The 20,821-nt window shown below is 46.1% G+C and overlaps 2 protein-coding genes and 1 long non-coding RNA gene across 3 annotated transcripts; all 3 read right to left on the bottom strand.

The window, feature by feature from the left end:
• Positions 1-659: 659 nt before the first annotated feature.
• On the bottom strand, positions 660-8,477 carry LOC124279142 (DNA-directed RNA polymerase II subunit RPB1-like; the record flags this gene model as incomplete). The annotated part of the gene is made up of 2 exons (XM_046714944.1): positions 660-768; positions 7,099-8,477. A coding segment is annotated over one exon (1,254 nt), but the record flags the coding sequence as incomplete, so codon positions are not given.
• A 1,085-nt stretch (positions 8,478-9,562) lies between these two features.
• On the bottom strand, positions 9,563-12,129 carry LOC124279162 (DNA-directed RNA polymerase II subunit RPB1-like). The gene is made up of 2 exons (XM_046714962.1): positions 12,093-12,129; positions 9,563-11,493 (listed from the first exon to the last, which is right to left on the bottom strand). The coding sequence occupies exons 1-2, from the start codon at positions 12,127-12,129 to the stop codon at positions 10,031-10,033; spliced, it is 1,500 nt and encodes a 499-aa protein (XP_046570918.1). The 3' UTR covers positions 9,563-10,030.
• A 4,607-nt stretch (positions 12,130-16,736) lies between these two features.
• LOC124279144 lies at positions 16,737-17,706 on the bottom strand. Its single transcript, XR_006899302.1, has 2 exons — positions 17,323-17,706; positions 16,737-17,261 (listed from the first exon to the last, which is right to left on the bottom strand). It is a non-coding gene; the product is annotated as an uncharacterized LOC124279144 (long non-coding RNA).
• Between the last annotated feature and the right edge of the window lie 3,115 nt (positions 17,707-20,821).

Raw genomic sequence — 20,821 nt, 5'->3', positions numbered from 1 at the left:
CTTGCAGTGCAGCGATGTCATAGCATTGTGACGTCATCAAGTACATGACGTCATAGCATTGTCAGGGCATTGTACAAAATCTACTGTCAAAACGATATCTCCTAGGAGATATCGTTTGATCTCACACAAGCGATATCTCCTGTGGAACACAGTTTTGGATGATAAATAAAAATATCCTGTGTCACAAAACATAAATAGTTACAAGACTGCCTAAATTTATAACTGTGCAAGAGATTTGGATGACATACAGCTGGTCGACCTACCTGTTGCTGCATGGTGAGAAGTGTTGATATGCGAGCAGTATTGAGTTCCACCCTGTACTCGCGTATACACGGCACAACGACACCCAACTCCATCATCGGCAACACCACCGCATCTGGTGTATTCTTGTCCTGTACAATGTCCAACAAGGATTCATCATTCACATCCAGTGGCCTATCTCCAGTTAACTCTTCTAGTCCGACTCTTTTGCCAGATAGTTTTTTGGCTTTTTTCTTACGAAGAGCAGCCACAGATTCCAGAGATATGTCAAGATAGCTGGGCTTCTTCATAATTGATGTGGTTATAAGTGAAGCAGAGTCAGTATGTCTTTCAAGTGTACGGTCGGTTTCTTTCTCACTCATTGCAATCTTGCTTTGGAATCCACGTGGACTTGAAACCTCCATCTCTTTCATCCAAAACATTTCTCTCCGTGGAGTTCTCACTGACAGCATTATGCGGGGTGGGTCTCTCTCTGAAGACATCCTTGTGTCCGCGAAGCGATAGCTACTGTGGAATTATAATAGGAAGTCATTCGAGGAACATTAAAAGAAGAACACAGGACTGCAACACCATGTTCCATCAGACATGACATGGACACTCCAGACACTCCAGGAATAAATTGGGTTTGGTTAGTCAGTCCAAAATTACAGTCTTTCAAATTTATTTCAAATTTCATATAATGCTACATGCAGAATGTTTCAGCAGTGGTGGAGTCCACATGTTTAAGATGACAGCCATGTTTATAGTCGATCCATATTTCTGTGAGCATATTTCAAAGACCACATTCCTGGGATTACATACATAACATACACATGGAAAAAAGTATTGTAACACCCCATATATTTCATAGCGTCATCAATATGTTCCCACTAACCATAGCATAGGAACCTATCCAAACCTAAATTCGACTTACTATCTAGATAAACTGACCCAAAAGGAATATTAAAATGGCAAATCTAAACACAAAAAGAACGAAATACTGTAGTGTATCCATGGAAGCAATCATGGCAAAATATTGATTCACTTTGTACCACTGATAACTAAGATGTCAACAAGATTCTGGCCTACAATCCTCAAGAAATCGACCGCCTCCTCGGTGTAGTGCTTATAGCGTTCCCCCCCGGAGAGCGGAAGGTCGCGGGTTCGATCCCCGACCGCGTCATACCAAAAGACGTTAAAATATGGTACTTGTTGGTCCCTGCCTGGCGCTCGGCATTAAGGGGTACAACAAGGACTGGTCGGCTCGGAGTCAGTATAATGTGTCTGAGTAGGGTATTCATGCTTCACTGCGGCATGGTATCTCAGTGAGCTAGCACTATAAAACCAGCTTAAGTCTGGGCTAGTACAAGCAGCCGCACATACACATACACACGCATGCACGTCGTCATATGAGCGAAATATTCTCAAGCACGACGTTAAACCCAATTTCACCTCACCTCACCTCTACAAGAGATCACATAAGTATCAATAAGCAAGCACAATGTCAACACCTGGTGTAACCTCCGCCATCAGCAACAACATCCCACACCCTACTCCTCAATGACTATCAGTTGCTGAAGTTTACAAGGCATTGTGTTCCATTCTAGATGGCAGGCTTGTACCAATACATCAAGATTTTGTACTGGAGCATCTGTCTGCCAGGGTGTACTGTGATCGGGACTCCTGGTGGGCCAAGGAAGAGCTGCTACCCCTCCTTGACGTAAGAAATCACCATCGGCATGCACCCTGTCTACAATATCAGTGATGTGCGTTGTCCATTCAGATTTTGTGTGATCATCACGAGATCAAGTCTACAATGAATAAACTCCTGCTGAATGATTCATGCTCCGAGGTATTCAATTGTGCATGTGCAGTGTTCCTATAGCACCAAACACAAGCTCGGGAATCTATCAGGAACAGAAGAAATCGCCTTTTGTCTGACCAGTGGACCCTTCCCCATGCCCTCAAATTGCAGTGACGTTGAACTTGACCCCAAGCACATTGTGTTGCTTTGTACCCTGGAGATAACAACGGGTTCTATATTGAGGTGATCTGGGCTGATCTGGGGGGTTTTGTTGTACCCTGGAGATAACAACGGGTTCTATATTGAGGTGATCTGGGCTGATCTGGGGGGTTTTGTTGTACCCTGGAGATAACAACGGGTTCTATATTGAGGTGATCTAGGCTGATCTGGGGGGTTTTGTTGTACCCTGGAGATAACAACGGGTTCTATATTGAGGTGATCTGGGCTGATCTGGGGTGTTTTGTTGTACCCTGGAGATAACAACGGGTTCTATATTGAGGTGATCTGGGCTGATCTGGGGTTTTGTTGTACCCTGGAGATAACAACGGGTTCTATATTGAGGTGATCTGGGCTGATCTGGGGTGTTTTGTTGTACCCTGGAGATAACAACGGGTTCTATATTGAGGTGATCTGGGCTGATCTGGGGTGTTTTGTTGGTCAAACAACAATGTGGAAGCCAGGGAAGGGCTGTAAGCTCCCTCCGAATAGTGACTCGTGGTGGACCTAAACACTAGCCTTCCTTAAAATCATTACTTTGATTATGTTTTCTGGCTAAACAGCAAACTAGTGGATGGATGACAACCATCATCTCTTGCAATAGCCCTAAATGTCCTCACACCAACAACTAACTATCCTTGTCAGTTGTCAGCTGAGGAAGCCCTATATTTCCTTATCAACAATGAAATCAACTGACTTTCCAAGCTACTGAAAAGTCAGAAAAGTGTACTACAGCTTCATACTGGCTTAATGTTGGACACATACACCGGATGTGATGCTTGCCTTTATACTGCTATACACGGGGTAAAAGTCATAGGTAAGGGGAGGGTGGACCTCAGTAAGATGTGTGTGGACGTCAGTAAGATGTGGGTGAGTCAGTAAGATGTGGGTGAGTCAGTAAGATGTGGGTGGACAGTAAGATGTGGGTGGATGTCAGTAAGATGTGGGTGGACGTCAGTAAGATGTGGGTGGACGTCAGTAAGATGTGGGTGATTCAGTAAGATGTGGGTGGACGTCAGTAAGATGTGGATGGACGTCAGTAAGATGTGGGTGAGTCAGTAAGATGTGGGTGGATGTCAGTAAGATGTGGGTGGATGTCAGTAAGATGTGGGTGGACGTCAGTAAGATGTGGGTGGATGTCAGTAAGATGTGGGTGGACGTCAGTAAGATGTGGGTGGACGTCAGTAAGATGTGGGTGAGTCAGTAAGATGTGGGTGGACGTCAGTAAGATGTGGGTGAGTCAGTAAGATGTCGGTGGACGTCAGTAAGATGTGGGTGGACGTCAGTAAGATGTGGGTGAGTCAGTAAGATGTGGGCTGACGTCAGTAAGATGTGGGTGGATGTCAGTAAGATGTGGGTGGACGTCAGTAAGATGTGGGTGGACATCAGTAAGATGTAGGTGGATGTGAGTAAGATGTGGGTGAGTCAGTAAAATGTGGGTGGACGTCAGTAAGATGTGGGTGAGTCAGTAAGATGTGGGTGAGTCAGTAAGATGTGGGTGGACGTCAGTAAGATGTGGGTGGACGTAAGTAAGCATCTGTCAGGGGGTGATGAGTGTTAGTTAGGGGTGGGTGGGCGTCAGTAAAGATGTGGGTGGGCGTCAGTAAAAGATGTGGGTGAGTCAGTAAGATGTGGGTGGACAGTAAGATGTGGGTGGATGTCAGTAAGATGTGGGTGGGCGTCAGTAAGATGTGGGTGGGCGTTAGTAAGATGTGGGTGATTCAGTAAGATGTGGGTGGGCGTCAGTAAGATGTGGATGGACGTCAGTAAGATGTGGGTGAGTCAGTAAGATGTGGGTGGATGTCAGGAAGATGTGGGTGGACGTCAGTAAGATGTGGGTGGACGTCAGTAAGATGTGGGTGAGTCAGTAAGATGTGGGTGGACGTCAGTAAGATGTGGGTGGACGTCAGTAAGATGTGGGTGAGTCAGTAAGATGTGGGCTGACGTCAGTAAGATGTGGGTGGACGTCAGTAAGATGTGGGTGGACGTCAGTAAGATGTGGGTGGACATCAGTAAGATGTGGGTGGATGTGAGTAAGATGTGGGTGGACGTCAGTAAGATGTGGTAGGACGTAAGTAAGCATCTGTCAGGGGGTGATGAGTGTTAGTTAGGGGTGGGTGGACGTCAGTAAGATGTGGGTGGACGTCAGTAAGATGTGGGTGGACGTCAGTAAGATGTGGGTGAGTCAGTAAGATGTGGGTGGACGTCAGTAAGCATCTGTCAGGGGGTGATGAGTGTTAGTTAGGGGTTGGTGGACGTCAGTAAGATGAGGGTGGACGTCAGTAAGATGTGGGTGAGTCAGTAAGATGTGGGTGGACGTCAGTAAGATGTGGGTGGACGTGAGTAAGATGTGGGTGGACGTGAGTAAGATTTTGGAGGACGTGAGTAAGATGTGGGTGGACGTGAGTAAGATGTGGGTGAGTCAGTAAGATGTGGGTGGACGTCAGTAAGATGTAGGTGGACGTCAGTAAGTATCTGTCAGGGGGTGATGAGTGTTAGTTAGGGGTAGGTGGACGTCAGTAAGATGTGGGTGGACATCAGTAAGATGTGGGCTGATGTCAGTAAGCATCTGTCAGGGGGTGATGAGTGTTAGTTAGGGGTGGGTGGACGTCAGTAAGATGTGTGTGGATGTCAGTAAGATGTGGGTGGACGTCAGTAAGATGTGGGTGGACATCAGTAAGATGTGGGTGAGTCAGTAAGATGTGGGTGGACGTCAGTAAGATGTGGGTGAGTCAGTAAGATGTGGGTGGACGTCAGTAAGATGTGGGTGGACGTCAGTAAGATGTGGGTGAGTCAGTAAGATGTGGGCTGACGTCAGTAAGATGTGGGTGGATGTCAGTAAGATGTGGGTGGACGTCAGTAAGATGTGGGTGGACATCAGTAAGATGTAGGTGGATGTGAGTAAGATGTGGGTGAGTCAGTAAAATGTGGGTGGACGTCAGTAAGATGTGGGTGAGTCAGTAAGATGTGGGTGAGTCAGTAAGATGTGGGTGGACGTCAGTAAGATGTGGGTGGACGTAAGTAAGCATCTGTCAGGGGGTGATGAGTGTTAGTTAGGGGTGGGTGGACGTCAGTAAGATGTGGGTGGACGTCAGTAAGATGTGGGTGAGTCAGTAAGATGTGGGTGGACAGTAAGATGTGGGTGGATGTCAGTAAGATGTGGGTGGACGTCAGTAAGATGTGGGTGGACGTTAGTAAGATGTGGGTGATTCAGTAAGATGTGGGTGGACGTCAGTAAGATGTGGATGGACGTCAGTAAGATGTGGGTGAGTCAGTAAGATGTGGGTGGATGTCAGGAAGATGTGGGTGGACGTCAGTAAGATGTGGGTGGGCGTCAGTAAAAGATGTGGGTGAGTCAGTAAGATGTGGGTGGGCGTCAGTAAGATGTGGGTGGGCGTCAGTAAGATGTGGGTGAGTCAGTAAGATGTGGGCTGGCGTCAGTAAAGATGTGGAGTGGGCGTCAGTAAGATGTGGGTGGATGTCAGTAAGATGTGGGTGGACATCAGTAAGATGTGGGTGGATGTGAGTAAGATGTGGGTGGGCGTCAGTAAAGATGTGGTAGGGCGTAAGTAAGCATCTGTCAGGGGTGATGAGTGTTAGTTAGGGGTGGGTGGACGTCAGTAAGATGTGGGTGGGCGTCAGTAAGATGTGGGTGGGCGTCAGTAAGATGTGGGTGAGTCAGTAAAGATGTGGATGGGCGTCAGTAAGCATCTGTCAGGGGGTGATGAGTGTTATTTAGGGGTTGGTGGGCGTCAGTAAGATGAGGGTGGGCGTGGTAAGATGTGGGTGAGTCAGTAAGATGTGGGTGGGCGTCAGTAAAGATGTGGGTGGGCGTGGAGTAAAGATGTGGGTGGGCGTGAGTAAGATTTTTGGAGGGCGTGGGTAAGATGTGGGTGGGCGTGGTAAAGATGTGGGTGAGTCAGTAAGATGTGGGTGGGCGTCAGTAAGATGTGGGTGGGCGTCAGTAAGAGTATCTGTCAGGGGTGATGAGTGTTAGTTAGAAGGGTGGGTGGGCGTCAGTAAAGATGTGGGTGGACATCAGTAAGATGTGGGCTGATGTCAGTAAGCATCTGTCAGGGGGTGATGAGTGTTAGTTAGGGGTGGGTGGACGTCAGTAAGATGTGTGTGGACGTCAGTAAGATGTGGGTGAGTCAGTAAGATGTGGGTGGACGTGAGTAAGATGTGGGTGGATGTGAGTAAGATGTGGGTGGACGTGAGTAAGATGTGGGTGGACGTGAGTAAGATGTGGGTGGACGTGAGTAAGATGTGGGTGAGTCAGTATGATGTGGGTGGACGTCAGTAAGTATCTGTCAGGGGGTGATGAGTGTTAGTTAGGGGTGGGTGGACGTCAGTAAGATGTGGGTGGACGTCAGTAAGATGTGAGTGGACGTCAGTAAGATGTGGGCTGATGTCAGTAAGCATCTGTCAGGGGGTGATGAGTGTTAGTTAGGGGTGGGTGGACGTGAGTAAGATGTGGGTGGACGTGAGTAAGATGTGGGTGAGTCAGTAAGATGTGGGTGGACGTGAGTAAGATGTGGGTGGACGTCAGTAAGATGTGGGTGGACGTCAGTAAGATGTGTGTGAGTCAGTAAAATGTGGGTGAGTCAGTAAGATGTTGGTGAGTCAGTAAGATGTGGGTGGACGTCAGTAAGATGTGGGTGAGTCAGTAAGCATCTGTCAGGGGGTGATGAGTGTTAGTTAGGGGTGGGTGGACGTCAGTAAGATGTGGGTGGGGTGGTTAAGTGATGTCAGTGAGAAACATAGGGGAGATTGTGAGTGCTTCTGTGGTCTTGCTGAGTAGCTGTGTGAAGTCGGTGCTGGGAGTAGTTGGTGAGTACCTTGGTGAAGTCGGTGAGTACCTGGGAGTAGTGGGTGAAGTCGGTGGGTAGCTCAGTCAGTGAGTAGCTGGGTCAAGTCGGTTTATAGCTGGGAGTAGATGTGAGTACCTGAGAGTAGTTGGTGACTAGCTGGGTGAAGTTGGCGTGTAGCTGGGTGAAGTTGGTGTGTAGCTGGTTGAAGTTGGTGTGTAGCTGGGAGAAGTTGGTGTGTAGCTGTTTGAAGTTGGCGTGTAGCTGGGTGAAGTTGGTGTGTAGCTGGGAGAAGTTGGTGTGTAGCTGGTTGAAGTTGGTGTGTAGCTGGGTGAAGTTGGTGTGTAGCTGGTTGAAGTTGGTGTGTAGCTGGGTGAAGTTGGCGTGTAGCTGGATGAAGTTGGCGTGTAGATAGGTGAAGTTGGTGTGTAGCTGGATGAAGTTGGCATGTAGATAGGTGAAGTTGGCTTGTAGATAGGTGAAGTTGGTGTGTAGATAGGTGAAGTTGGTGTGTAGATAGGTGAAGTTGGTGTGTAGCTGGGAGAAGTTGGTGTGTAGCTGGGTGAAGTTGGCATGTAGCTGGATGAAGTTGGCATGTAGATAGGTGAAGTTGGTGTGTAGATAGGTGAAGTTGGCTTGTAGATAGGTGAAGTTGGTGTGTAGCTGGGTGGAGTTGGTGTGTAGCTGGGAGAGGTTGGTGTATAGATAGGTGAAGTTGGTGTGTAGATAGGTGAAGTTGGTGTGTAGCTGGGTGCAGTTGGCGTGTAGCTGGGTGAAGTTGGTGTGTAGATAGGTGAAGTTGTGTGTAGCTGGGTGAATTTGGTGTGTAGATAGGTGAAGTTGGTGTGTAGCTGGGTGAAGTTGGTGTGAAGCTGGGTGAAGTTGGTGTGTAGCTGGGAGAGGTTGGTGTATAGATAGGTGAAGTTAGTGTGTAGCAGGGTGAAGTTGGTGTGTAGATAGGTGAAGTTGGTGTGTAGCTGGATGAAGTTGGCGTGTAGATAGGTGAAGTCGGTGACTAGCTGGATGAAGTTGGCGTGTAGATAGGTGAAGTTGGTGTGTAGCTGGATGAAGTTGGTGTGTAGATAGGTGAAGTCTGTGACTAGCTGGATGAAGTTGGCGTGTAGATAGGTGAAGTTGGTGTGTAGCAGGGTGAAGTTGGCGTGTAGATTGGTGAAGTTGGTGTGTAGCTGGATGAAGTTGGTGTGTAGATAGGTGAAGTCGGTGACTAGCTGGATGAAGTTGGCGTGTAGATAGGTGAAGTTGGTGTGTAGATAGGTGCAGTTGGCATGTAGCTGGGTGAAGTTGGTGTGTACATAGGTGCAGTTGGTGTGTAGCTGGGAGAAGTTGGTGTGTACATAGGTGAAGTTAGTGTGGGTGGATGTCAGTAAGATGTGGGTGGACGTCAGTAAGATGTGGGTGGACGTCAGTAAGATGTGGGTGAGTCAGTAAGATGTGGGTGGACGTCAGTAAGATGTGGGTGAGTCAGTAAGATGTGGGTGGACGTCAGTAAGATGTGGGTGGACGTCAGTAAGATGTTGGTGAGTCAGTAAGATGTGGGCTGACGTCAGTAAGATGTGGGTGGATGTCAGTAAGATGATGTAGGTGGGCGTCAGTAAGATGTGGGTGGACATCAGTAAGATGTGGGTGGATGTGAGTAAGATGTGGGTGGGCGTCAGTAAAGATGTGGTAGGGCGTAAGTAAGCATCTGTCAGGGGTGATGAGTGTTAGTTAGGGGTGGGTGGGCGTCAGTAAGATGTGGGTGGGCGTCAGTAAGATGTGGGTGGGCGTGGTAAAGATGTGGGAGGGCGTGAGTAAGATGTGGGGTGGGCGTGGAGTAAGATGTGGGTGGGCGTGGTAAGATGTGGGTGAGTCAGTAAAGATGTGGGTGGGCGTCAGTAAGATGTGGGTGGACGTCAGTAAGTATCTGTCAGGGGGTGATGAGTGTTAGTTAGGGGTGGGTGGACGTCAGTAAGATGTGGGTGGACGTCAGTAAGATGTGGGTGGACATCAGTAAGATGTGGGCTGATGTCAGTAAGCATCTGTCAGGGGGTGATGAGTGTTAGTTAGGGGTGGGTGGACGTCAGTAAGATGTGGGTGGACGTCAGTAAGATGTGGGTGAGTCAGTAAGATGTGGGTGGACGTGAGTAAGATGTGGGTGGGCGTCAGTAAGATGTGGGTGGACGTCAGTAAGATGTGGGTGGACGTCAGTAAGTATCTGTCAGGGGGTGATGAGTGTTAGTTAGGGGTGGGTGGACGTCAGTAAGATGTAGGTGGACGTCAGTAAGATGTGAGTGGACGTCAGTAAGATGTGGGCTGATGTCAGTAAGCATCTGTCAGGGGGTGATGAGTGTTAGTTAGGGGTGGGTGGACGTCAGTAAGATGTGGGTGGACGTCAGTAAGATGTGGGTGAGTCAGTAAGATGTGGGTGGACGTGAGTAAGATGTGGGTGGACGTCAGTAAGATGTGGGTGGACGTCAGTAAGATGTGGGTGGACGTCAGTAAGATGTGTGTGAGTCAGTAAAATGTGGGTGAGTCAGTAAGATGTTGGTGAGTCAGTAAGATGTGGGTGGACGTCAGTAAGATGTGGGTGAGTCAGTAAGCATCTGTCAGGGGGTGATGAGTGTTAGTTAGGGGTGGGTGGACGTCAGTAAGATGTGGGTGAGTCAGTAAGCATCTGTGAGGGGGTCATGAGTGTTTGTTAGGGGTGGGTGGATGTCAGTAAGATGTGGGTGGGGTGGTTAAGTGATGTCAGTGAGAAACATGGGGAGATTGTGAGTGCTTCTGTGGTCTTGCTGAGTAGCTGTGTGAAGTCGGTGCTGGGAGTAGTTGGTGAGTACCTTGGTGAAGTCGGTGAGTACCTGGGAGTAGTGGGTGAAGTCGGTGGGTAGCTCAGTCAGTGAGTAGCTGGGTCAAGTCGGTTTATAGCTGGGAGTAGATGTGAGTACCTGAGAGTAGTTGGTGACTAGCTGGGTGAAGTTGGCGTGTAGCTGGGTGAAGTTGGTGTGTAGCTGGGTGAAGTTGGTGTGTAGCTGGGAGAAGTTGGTGTGTAGCTGTTTGAAGTTGGCGTGTAGCTGGGTGAAGTTGGTGTGTAGCTGGGAGAAGTTGGTGTGTAGCTGGTTGAAGTTGGTGTGTAGCTGGGTGAAGATGGTGTGTAGCTGGTTGAAGTTGGTGTGTAGCTGGGTGAAGTTGGCGTGTAGCTGGATGAAGTTGGCGTGTAGATAGGTGAAGTTGGTGTGTAGCTGGATGAAGTTGGCATGTAGATAGGTGAAGTTGGCTTGTAGATAGGTGAAGTTGGTGTGTAGATAGGTGAAGTTGGTGTGTAGAAAGGTGAAGTTGGTGTGTAGCTGGGAGAAGTTGGTGTGTAGCTGGGTGAAGTTGGCGTGTAGCTGGATGAAGTTGGCATGTAGATAGGTGAAGTTGGTGTGTAGATAGGTGAAGTTGGCTTGTAGATAGGTGAAGTTGGTGTGTAGCTGGGTGAAGTTGGCGTGTAGCTGGGTGAAGTTGGTGTATAGATAGGTGAAGTTGTGTGTAACTGGGTGAATTTGGTGTGTAGATAGGTGAAGTTGGTGTGTAGCTGGGTGAAGTTGGTGTGTAGCTGGGTGAAGTCGGTGACTAGCTGGATGAAGCTGGCGTGTAGATAGGTGAAGTTAGTGTGTAGCTGGATGAAGTTGGTGTGTAGATAGGTGAAGTCGGTGACTAGCTGGATGAAGTTGGCGTGTAGATAGGTGAAGTTGGTGTGTAGCAGGGTGAAGTTGGCATGTAGATAGGTGAAGTTGGTGTGTAGCTGGATGAAGTTGGTGTGTAGATAGGTGAAGTCGGTGACTAGCTGGATGAAGTTTACGTGTAGATAGGTGAAGTTGGTGTGTAGATAGGTGCAGTTGGCGTGTAGCTGTGTGAAGTTGGTGTGTAGATAGGTGCACTTGGTGTGTAGCTGGGAGAAGTTGGTGTGTAGATAGGTGAAGTTAGTGTGTAGCTGGGTGAAGTTGGCTTGTAGCTGGGTGAAGTTGGTGTGTAGATAGGTGAAGTTGGTGTGTAGCTGGGTGAAGTTGGCTTGTAGCTGGGTGAAGTTGGTGTGTAGCTGGGTGAAGTTGGTGTGTAGCTGGGTGAAGTTGGTGTGTAGCTGGGTGAAGTTGGTGTGTAGCTGGGTAAAGTTGGCTTGTAGCTGGGTGAAGTTGGTGTGTAGCTGGGTGAAGTTGGCTTGTAGCTGGGTGAAGTTGGTGTGTAGCTGGGTGAAGTTGGTGTGTAGCTGGGTGAAGTTGGTGTGTAGCTGGGTGAAGTTGGTGTGTAGATAGGTGAAGTTAGTGTGTAGCTGGGTGAAGTTGGTGTGTAGCTGGGTGAAGTTGGTGTGTAGATAGGTGAAGATAGTGTGTAGCTGGGAGAAGTTAGTGTGTAGCTGTGTGAAGTTAGTGTGAAGTTGGTGTGTAGCTGGGAGAAGTTAGTGTGTAGCTGGGTGAAGTTGGTGTGAAGTCAGTGTGTAGCAGGGTGAAGTTGGTGTGTAGTTGTGTGACATTAGTGTGTAGCTGGGTGAAGTTAGATTTTCTGTGGGTGAAGTTAGTGTGTAGCTGTGTGAAGTTGGTCTGTAGCTGGGTGAAGTTAGTGTGTAGTTGTGTGAAATTAGTGTGTAGCTGGGTGAAGTTGGTGTGTGGCTGGGTGTAGTTGGTGTGTAGCTCGGTGAAGTTGGTGTGTAGCTGGGTGAAATCATTGAGTAGCTCGGTGAAGTTGGTGTGTAGCTGTGTGAAGTTGGTGTGTAGCTGGGTGAAATCAGTGAGTACCTGTAAGTAGTCGGTGAGTACCTTGGTGAAGTCGGTGAGTACCTGGGAGCAGTTGGTGAGTACCTGGGTGAAGTCGGTGTGTAACTGGGTGAAGTCGGTGAGTACCTTGGCAAAGTCGGTGAGTACCTGGGAGCAGTTGGTGAGTACCTGGGAGTAGTAGGTGAGTACCTTGGTGAAGTCGGTGTGTAGCTGGGTGAAGTCGGTGTGTAGCTGGGTGAAGTCGGTGAGTACCTGGGTGAAGTCGGTGAGTACCTGGGTGAAGTCGGTGAGTAGCTGGGTGATGCTTCATACACAGCCTTGGTTCGTGATTGCAGCTCATTTGATGAAAACTGTGTCACAGTCTCTGAAAAGTACCCCAGCACAATCTTGAGCTAATGTTTCCATGAGATCACTGAACTGTTAACAATAAACGGAAGTTATTTTATGGATGAGAACACCTTTATCATATTATGTTTCGATGTTTCAGCACACATCTATATACTGCTCTAAGCAAGAACAAAGTAACAGCACAGAATATATATCTCTTGATTATATACATCAAATATGGATTATATACATCTAATATGGATTATATACATCTAATATGGATTATATACATCTAATATGGATTAGATACATCTAATATGGATTAGATACATCAAATATGGATTATATACATCTAATATGGATTATATATATCTAATATGTATTATATACAACAAATATGGATTAGATACATCAAATATGGATTATATACATCTAATATGGATTATATACATCTAATATGGATTATATATATCTAATATGTATTATATACATCTAATATGGATTAGATACATCTAATATGGATTAGATACATCAAATATGGATTATATACATCTAATATGGATTATATATATCTAATATGTATTATATACAACAAATATGGATTAGATACATCAAATATGGATTATATACATCTAATATGGATTATATACATCTAATATGGATTATATATATCTAATATGTATTATATACAACAAATATGGATTATATACATCTAATACAGATTCAGTAATATAAGTGTATGCACGAAATAGATTAACAACAGTCAAGGATTTGTGATTAATACCGAAAAAACACGAGGAAACCAACTGTATGTGAGAGCAGAACAAAATACACACGGCTGGTTAGAACAATTAGAACAATTAGAAAAATTAGACAGCAGGAGGGCCCTGTTGTTTACTTATTACACAGTCCAAGCTGATGGACTATTCAGGAGAGAATGATATAACAAGAGTGGTCTGTGCACATTCCACAACAAGAGTGGTCTCTACGCATTCTACAACTAGAGTGGTCTCCACACATTCCACAACAAGAGTGGTCTTCACACATTCCACAACAAGAGTGGTCTCTACACATTCCACAACACGAGTGGTCTCTACACATTCCACAACAAGAGTGGTCTCCACACATTCCACAACAAGAGTGGTCTCTACACATTCCACAACAAGAGTGGTCTGTGCACATTCCACAACAAGAGTGGTCTCAAAACATTCTACACCGAGAGTGGTCTCTACACATTGCACAACAAGAGTGGTCTCCACACATTCCACAACAGTGGTCTCCACACATTCCACAGAGTGGTCTCCACACATTCCACACCAAGAGTGGTCTCTACACATTCTACAATTAGAGTGGTCTCCACACATTCCACAACAAGAGTGGTCTTCACACATTCCACAACAAGAGTGGCCTCTACACATTCCACAACAAGAGTTGTCTCTACACATTCCACAACAAGAGTGGTCTCTACACATTCCACAACAAGAGTGGTCTCTACACATTCCACAACAAGAGTGGTCTCTACACATTCCACAACAAGAGTGGTCTCTACACATTCCACAACAAGAGTGGTCTCCACACATTCCACTACAAGAGTGGTTTCTACACATTCCACAACAAGAGTGGTCTCTACACATTCTACACCAAGAGTGGTCTCTACACATTCCACAACATGAGCGGTCTCTACACATTCCACAACAAGAGTGGTCTCTACACATTCTACACCAAGAGTGGTCTCTACACATTCCACAACATGAGCGGTCTCTACACATTCCACAACAAGAGTGGTCTCTACACATTCCCCAACAAGAGTGGTCTCTACACATTCCACAACAAAAGGGGTCTCCACACATTCCACACCAAGAGTGGTCTCTACACATTCCACAAGAGTGGTCTCTACACATTCCACAACAAGAGGGGTCTCTACACATTCCACAACAAGAGTGGTCTCTACACATTCCACAACAAGAGTGGTCTCTACACATTCCACAACAAGAGTGGTCTCTACACATTCGACAACAAGAGTGGTCTCTACACATTCTACAACAAGAGTGGTCTCTACACATTCCACAACAAGAGTGGTCTCTTCACATTCCTGGTCTCTACATATTCTACACTACACACATTCCACAACAAGAGTGGTCTCTACACATTCCACAACAAGAGTGGTCTCTACATATTCTACACCAAGAGTGGTCTCTACACATTCCACAACAAGAGTCTCACACATTCCCCAACAAGAGTGGTCTCTACACATTCCACAACAAGAGTGGTCTCTACACATTCCACACACATTCAAGAGTGGTCTCTACACATTCCACAACATGAGCACACATTCCACAACAAGAGTGGTCTCTACACATTCCACAACAAGAGTGGTCTCCACACATTCCACAACAAGAGTGGTGGTCTCTACACATTCCACAAGAGTGGTCTCTACACATTCCACAACAAGAGTGGTCTCTACACATTCCACAACAAGAGTGGTCTCTACATATTCCACAACAAGAGTGGTCTCACATTCCACAACAAGAGTGGTCTTCTACACACACAAGAGTGGTCTCTACACATTCCACAACAAGGAGTGGTCTCTTCATATTCACAACAAGAGTGGTCTCTACACATTCCACAACAAGAGTGGTCTCTACACATTCCACAACAAGAGTGGTCTCTACACATTCCACAACAAGAGTGGTCTCTACACATTCCACAACAAGAGTGGTCTCTACACATTCCACAACAAGAGTGGTCTCCACACATTCCACAACAAGAGTGGTCTCTACACATTCCACAAGAGTGGTCTCTACACATTCCACAACAAGAGGGGTCTCCACACATTCCACAACAAGAGTGGTCTCTACAATTCCACAACAAGAGTGGTCTCTACACATTCGAAAACAAGAGTGGTCTCTACACATTCGACAACAAGAGTGGTCTGTGCACATTCCACAACAAGAGTGGTCTCTACATATTCTACAAGAGTGGTCTCTACACATTCCACAACAAGAGTGGTCTCTACATATTCTACACCAAGAGTGGTCTCTACACATTCCACAACAAGAGTGGTCTCTTCATATTCTACACCAAGAGTTCTCACAACAACAGTGGTGGTCTTCACATTCCACACCAAGAGTGGTCTCTACACATTCTACACTCTACATTCCACAACAAGAGTGGTCTCTACACATTCCACAACAAGAGTGGTCTCCACACATTCCACAACAAGAGTGGTCTACACACATTCCACAACTAGAGTGGTCTCCACACATTCCACAACAAGAGTGGTCTGTGCACATTCCACAACAAGAGTGGTCTCAAAACATTCTACACCGAGAGTGGTCTCTACACATTCCACAACAAGAGTGGTCTCTACACATTCCACAACAAGAGTGGTCTGTGCACATTCCACAACAAGAGTGGTCTCAAAACATTCTACACCGAGAGTGGTCTCTACACATTCCACACCAAGAGTGGTATTCACACATTCCACAACAAGAGTGGTCTCTACACATTCTACAACAACAGTGGTCTGTGCACATTCCAGAACAAGAGTGGTCTGTGCACATTCCACAACAATAGTGGTCTCTACATATTCTACAACAAGAGTGGTCTCTACACATTCCACAGCAAGAGTGGTCTCTACACATTCCACAACAAGAGTGGTCTCTACACATTCCACACCAAGTGTGGTCCGTGCACATTCCACAACAAGAGAGGTCTCTACAAATTCCACAACAAGAGTGGTCTCTACACATTACACAACAAGAGTGGTCTCTACGAATTCCACAACAAGAGTGGTCTGTGCGAATTCCACAAGAGTGGTCTCTACACATTCCACAACAAGAGTGGTCTCTACACATTCCACAATAAGAGTGGTCTCCACACATTCCACAACAAGAGTGGTCTCTACACATTCCACTACAAGAGGGGTCTCTACACATTCCACACCAAGAGTGGTGTCCACACATTCCACAACAAGAGTGGTCTCTACACATTCGACAACAAGAGTGTTCTCTACACATTCAACACCAAGAGTGGTCTCTACACATTCCACACCAAGTGTGGTCTGCAGACATTCCACACCAAGAGAGGTCTGTGTACATTCCACACCAAGAGAGGTCTCCACACAATATTTCTACCCCTCTGGGCATGTCACTTGCTGTGGATCATGTAATCCTTAACTAAGAGACTTCAACAGCATCAGATTTGGTAACATACATTCCTTTTCACTGTGTCTTGTATATTCACCACTGCTTGGAACTACCCTTAGTTACAGTCTGTTGGGTCAAAATCATACCTATGAATCACAATCCGTTAATGATAAAACATTCATTTCAACGCAGAATGTAATGAAAAAGATTCATATTTTGTCTCCAAAATGAAAATGTTACTTAACAAACTGTCAAGATTTTGTTTTGGTTTTCTGTGAGTAAAGTAACAGTTGCAGGAACAGCCTCAGGGGGCGGGAATCACATGCACTTGTGACGTCACATCATTTGTGATTCGTCGATATCATTTTGACCCAAACAGACTGTAAACACCACATATTTTGGCAACGGCAATGCTTTGTCACACTTCGGCAATAAAACAAACTCTTCTAACCATAATTTATTCCAAGATACAATAATTTCAGTACAACCCACATGATGAACAACACGACAGAACAAGACAGAAACAGTGGAAAACAAATGTCAGCAGTGTTTTCATGGAAACTGAGACACAGCAAACATTCTAGCTAACTATCCAGAACCAATCAACAAAGGTTCACCAACAATACAGCTGTAAATATTTCATGATTTATCAAACTATCAAAAATAATTCTTTCTCAACAGGCAGATCATAAAACTGTAATCTCATATTAATATAATTTATAACATTACAACATATTCTAAAACAGAAATAAGTTAGTCAAACACTAAATATTTTACAATGTCTGTATTCATGGTATACTGTGATACACACCTCGTCAATGCACTCAGCTGCAAGGAGATGTTCATGCAATTGGTCTGATACTTGTGCCGTGGAGCCTGAGAAATCTCGTTATTATAGGCTGCTTTCAGGGTTTTGCTAGTTCTTCATTAGTTCAGCTAATTTCATGAAAGGTCATTCTAATGAGACCTACGATGTCCTCAGGTATCTGTGTAATGGTAGGGAGGACAAAAGGTCATTCTAATGAGACCTACGATGTCCTCAGGTATCTGTGTAATGGTAGGGAGGACAAAAGGTCATTCTAATGAGACCTACGATGTCCTCAGGTTTCTGTGTAATGGCGAGGAGGACCAAAGGTCATTCTGATGTGACCTACGATGTCCTCAGATTTCTGTGTAATGGCGGGGAGGACCAAAGGTCATTCTAATGAGACCTACGATGTTCTCAGGTATCTGTGTAATGGTAGGGAGGACAAAAGGTCATTCTGATGCGACCTACGATGTCCTCAGGTATCTGTGTAATGGTAGGGAGGACAAAAGGTCATTCTAATGAGACCTACGATGTCCTCAGGTATCTGTGTAATGGCGGGGAGGACCAAAGGTCATTCTGATGTGACCTACGATGTCCTCAGATTTCTGTGTAATGGCGGGGAGGACCAAAGGTCATTCTAATGAGACCTACGATGTCCTCAGGTATCTGTGTAATGGTAGGGAGGACAAAAGGTCATTCTGATGCGACCTGGGATGTTCTCAGGTTCATGTGTAATGGCGGGGAGGACCAAAGGTCATTCTAATGAGACCTACGATGTCCTCAGGTATCTGTGTAATGGTAGGGAGGACAAAAGGTCATTCTGATGCAACGTTGGATGTTCTCAGGTTTATGTGTAATGGGACCTGGGATGTCCTCAGATTTATGTGTAATGGTAGGGACGACAAAGGGTCATTCTGATGTGACCTGGGATGTCCTCAGGTTTATGTGTAATGGTGGGGGAGGACTAAACGTCATTCTGATGAGACCTGGGATGTCCTCAGATTTTTGTGTAATGGTAGGGAGGACAAAAGGTCATTCTGATGCGACCTGGGACGTCCTCAGGTTTATGTGTAATGGTAGGGAGGACTAAATGTCATTCTGATGTGACCTGGCATGTCCTCAGGTTTATGTGTAATGATGGGGAGGACTAAACGTCATTCTGATGTGACCTGGGATGTCCCTCAGATTTTTCTGCAATGGTGGGGAGGACAAACGGTCATTCTGCTGTGACCTGGCATGTCCTCAGGTTCAGGTTTATGTGTAATGGTAGGGAGGACAAACGTCAATCTGATGTGACCTGGCATGTCCTCAGATTTATGTGTAATGGTAGGGAGGACAAAACGTCAATCTGATGTGACCTGGGACGTCCTCAGATTTATGTGTAATGGTAGGGACGACAAAATGCCATTCTGATGCGACCTGGGATGTCCTCAGGTTCAGGTTTATGTGTAATGGTAGGGAGGACAAAATGTCATTCTGATGTGACCTGTCATGTCCTCAGGTTTATGTGCAATGGTAGGGAGGACAAAATGTCATTCTGATGTGACCTGGCATGTCCTCAGGTTTATGTGTAATGGTAGGGAGGACTTAAGGTCATTTTAATGTGACCTGGGATGTCCTGAGATTTATGTGCAATGGTAGGGTGGACAAAAGGTCATTCTGATGTGACCTGGCATGTCCTGAGATTTATGTGCAATGGTAGGGTGGACAAAAGGTCATTCTGATGTGACCTGGGATGTCCTCAGGTTTCAGTGCAATGGTAGGGAGGACAAAAGGTCATTCTGATGTGACCTGGCATGTCCTGAGATTTATGTGCAATGGTAGGGTGGACAAAAGGTCATTCTGATGTGACCTGGGACGTCCTCAGGTTTATGTGCAATGGTAGGGAGGACAAAAGGTCATTCTGATGCGACCTGGGACGTCCTCAGGTTTATGTGTAAAGGTGGGGAGGACTAAATGTCATTCTGATGCGACCTGGGATGTCCTCAGGTTTATGTGTAAAGGTGGGGAGGACCAAAGGTCATTCTAATGAGACCTACGATGTCCTCAGGTATCTGTGTAATGGTAGGGAGGACAAAAGGTCATTCTGATGCAACGTTGGATGTTCTCAGGTTTATGTGTAATGGTAGGGAGGACAAAAGGTCATTCTGATGCGACCTGGGACGTCCTCAGGTTTATGCGTAATGGTAGGGAGGACAAAAGGTCATTCTGATGCGACCTGGGACGTCCTCAGGTTTATGTGTAATGGTAGGGAGGACTAAATGTCATTCTGATGTGACCTGGCATGTCCTCAGGTTTATGTGTAATGGTGGGGAGGACTAAACGTCATTCTGATGTGACCTGGGATGTCCTCAGGTTTATGTGTAATGGTGGGGAGGACTAAACGTCATTCTGATGTGACCTGGGATGTCCTCAGATTTATGTGTAATGGTAGGGACGACAAAAGGTCATTCTGATGTGACCTGGGATGTCCTCAGGTTTATGTGTAATGGTGGGGAGGACTAAACGTCATTCTGATGTGACCTGGGATGTCCTCAGATTTTTCTGTAATGGTAGGGAGGACAAAAGGTCATTCTGATGCGACCTGGGACGTCCTCAGGTTTATGTGTAATGGTAGGGAGGACTAAATGTCATTCTGATGTGACCTGGCATGTCCTCAGGTTTATGTGTAATGATGGGGAGGACTAAACGTCATTCTGATGTGACCTGGGATGTCCTCAGATTTTTCTGCAATGGTGGGGAGGACAAACGGTCATTCTGCTGTGACCTGGCATGTCCTCAGGTTCAGGTTTATGTGTAATGGTAGGGAGGACAAAACGTCAATCTGATGTGACCTGGCATGTCCTCAGATTTATGTGTAATGGTAGGGAGGACAAAACGTCAATCTGATGTGACCTGGGACGTCCTCAGATTTATGTGTAATGGTAGGGACGACAAAATGCCATTCTGATGCGACCTGGGATGTCCTCAGGTTCAGGTTTATGTGTAATGGTAGGGAGGACAAAATGTCATTCTGATGTGACCTGTCATGTCCTCAGGTTTATGTGCAATGGTAGGGAGGATAAAATGTCATTCTGATGTGACCTGGCATGTCCTCAGGTTTATGTGTAATGGTAGGGAGGACTTAAGGTCATTTTAATGTGACCTGGGATGTCCTGAGATTTATGTGCAATGGTAGGGTGGACAAAAGGTCATTCTGATGTGACCTGGCATGTCCTGAGATTTATGTGCAATGGTAGGGTGGACAAAAGGTCATTCTGATGTGACCTGGGATGTCCTCAGGTTTCAGTGCAATGGTAGGGAGGACAAAAGGTCATTCTGATGTGACCTGGCATGTCCTGAGATTTATGTGCAATGGTAGGGTGGACAAAAGGTCATTCTGATGTGACCTGGGACGTCCTCAGGTTTATGTGCAATGGTAGGGAGGACAAAACGTCATTCTGATGCGACCTGGGACGTCCTCAGGTTTATGTGTAAAGGTGGGGAGGACTAAATGTCATTCTGATGCGACCTGGCATGTCCTCAGGTTTATGTGTAAAGGTGGGGAGGACTAAATGTCATTCTGATGCGACCTGGGATGTCCTCAGGTTTATGTGCAATGGTAGGGAGGACAAAAGGTCATTCTGATGTGACCTGGCATGTCCTGAGATTTATGTGCAATGGTAGGGTGGACAAAAGGTCATTCTGATGTGACCTGGGATGTCCTGAGATTTATGTGC

The sequence above is a fragment of the Haliotis rubra genome, unplaced genomic scaffold (genome assembly GCF_003918875.1).
Source record: "Haliotis rubra isolate DU_JTF1 unplaced genomic scaffold, ASM391887v1 Scf247, whole genome shotgun sequence".
NCBI classification, from domain to species: Eukaryota; Metazoa; Mollusca; class Gastropoda; order Lepetellida; family Haliotidae; genus Haliotis; species Haliotis rubra.
Note: the sequence above shows the minus strand (reverse complement) of the source record. Positions and strands in the feature narration are given on the sequence as shown.

Excerpts from the sequence above, each read along its gene's own strand:
- LOC124279162 (XM_046714962.1), bottom strand. The coding sequence starts at position 12,129 with ATGAAGCATCACCCAGCTACTCACCGACTTCACCCAG. Across the intron at positions 11,494-12,092 it reads TACTCACCGACTTCACCCAG|CTACACACCAACTTCACACT; the intron begins GTACTCACCGAC and ends AACTTCTCCCAG.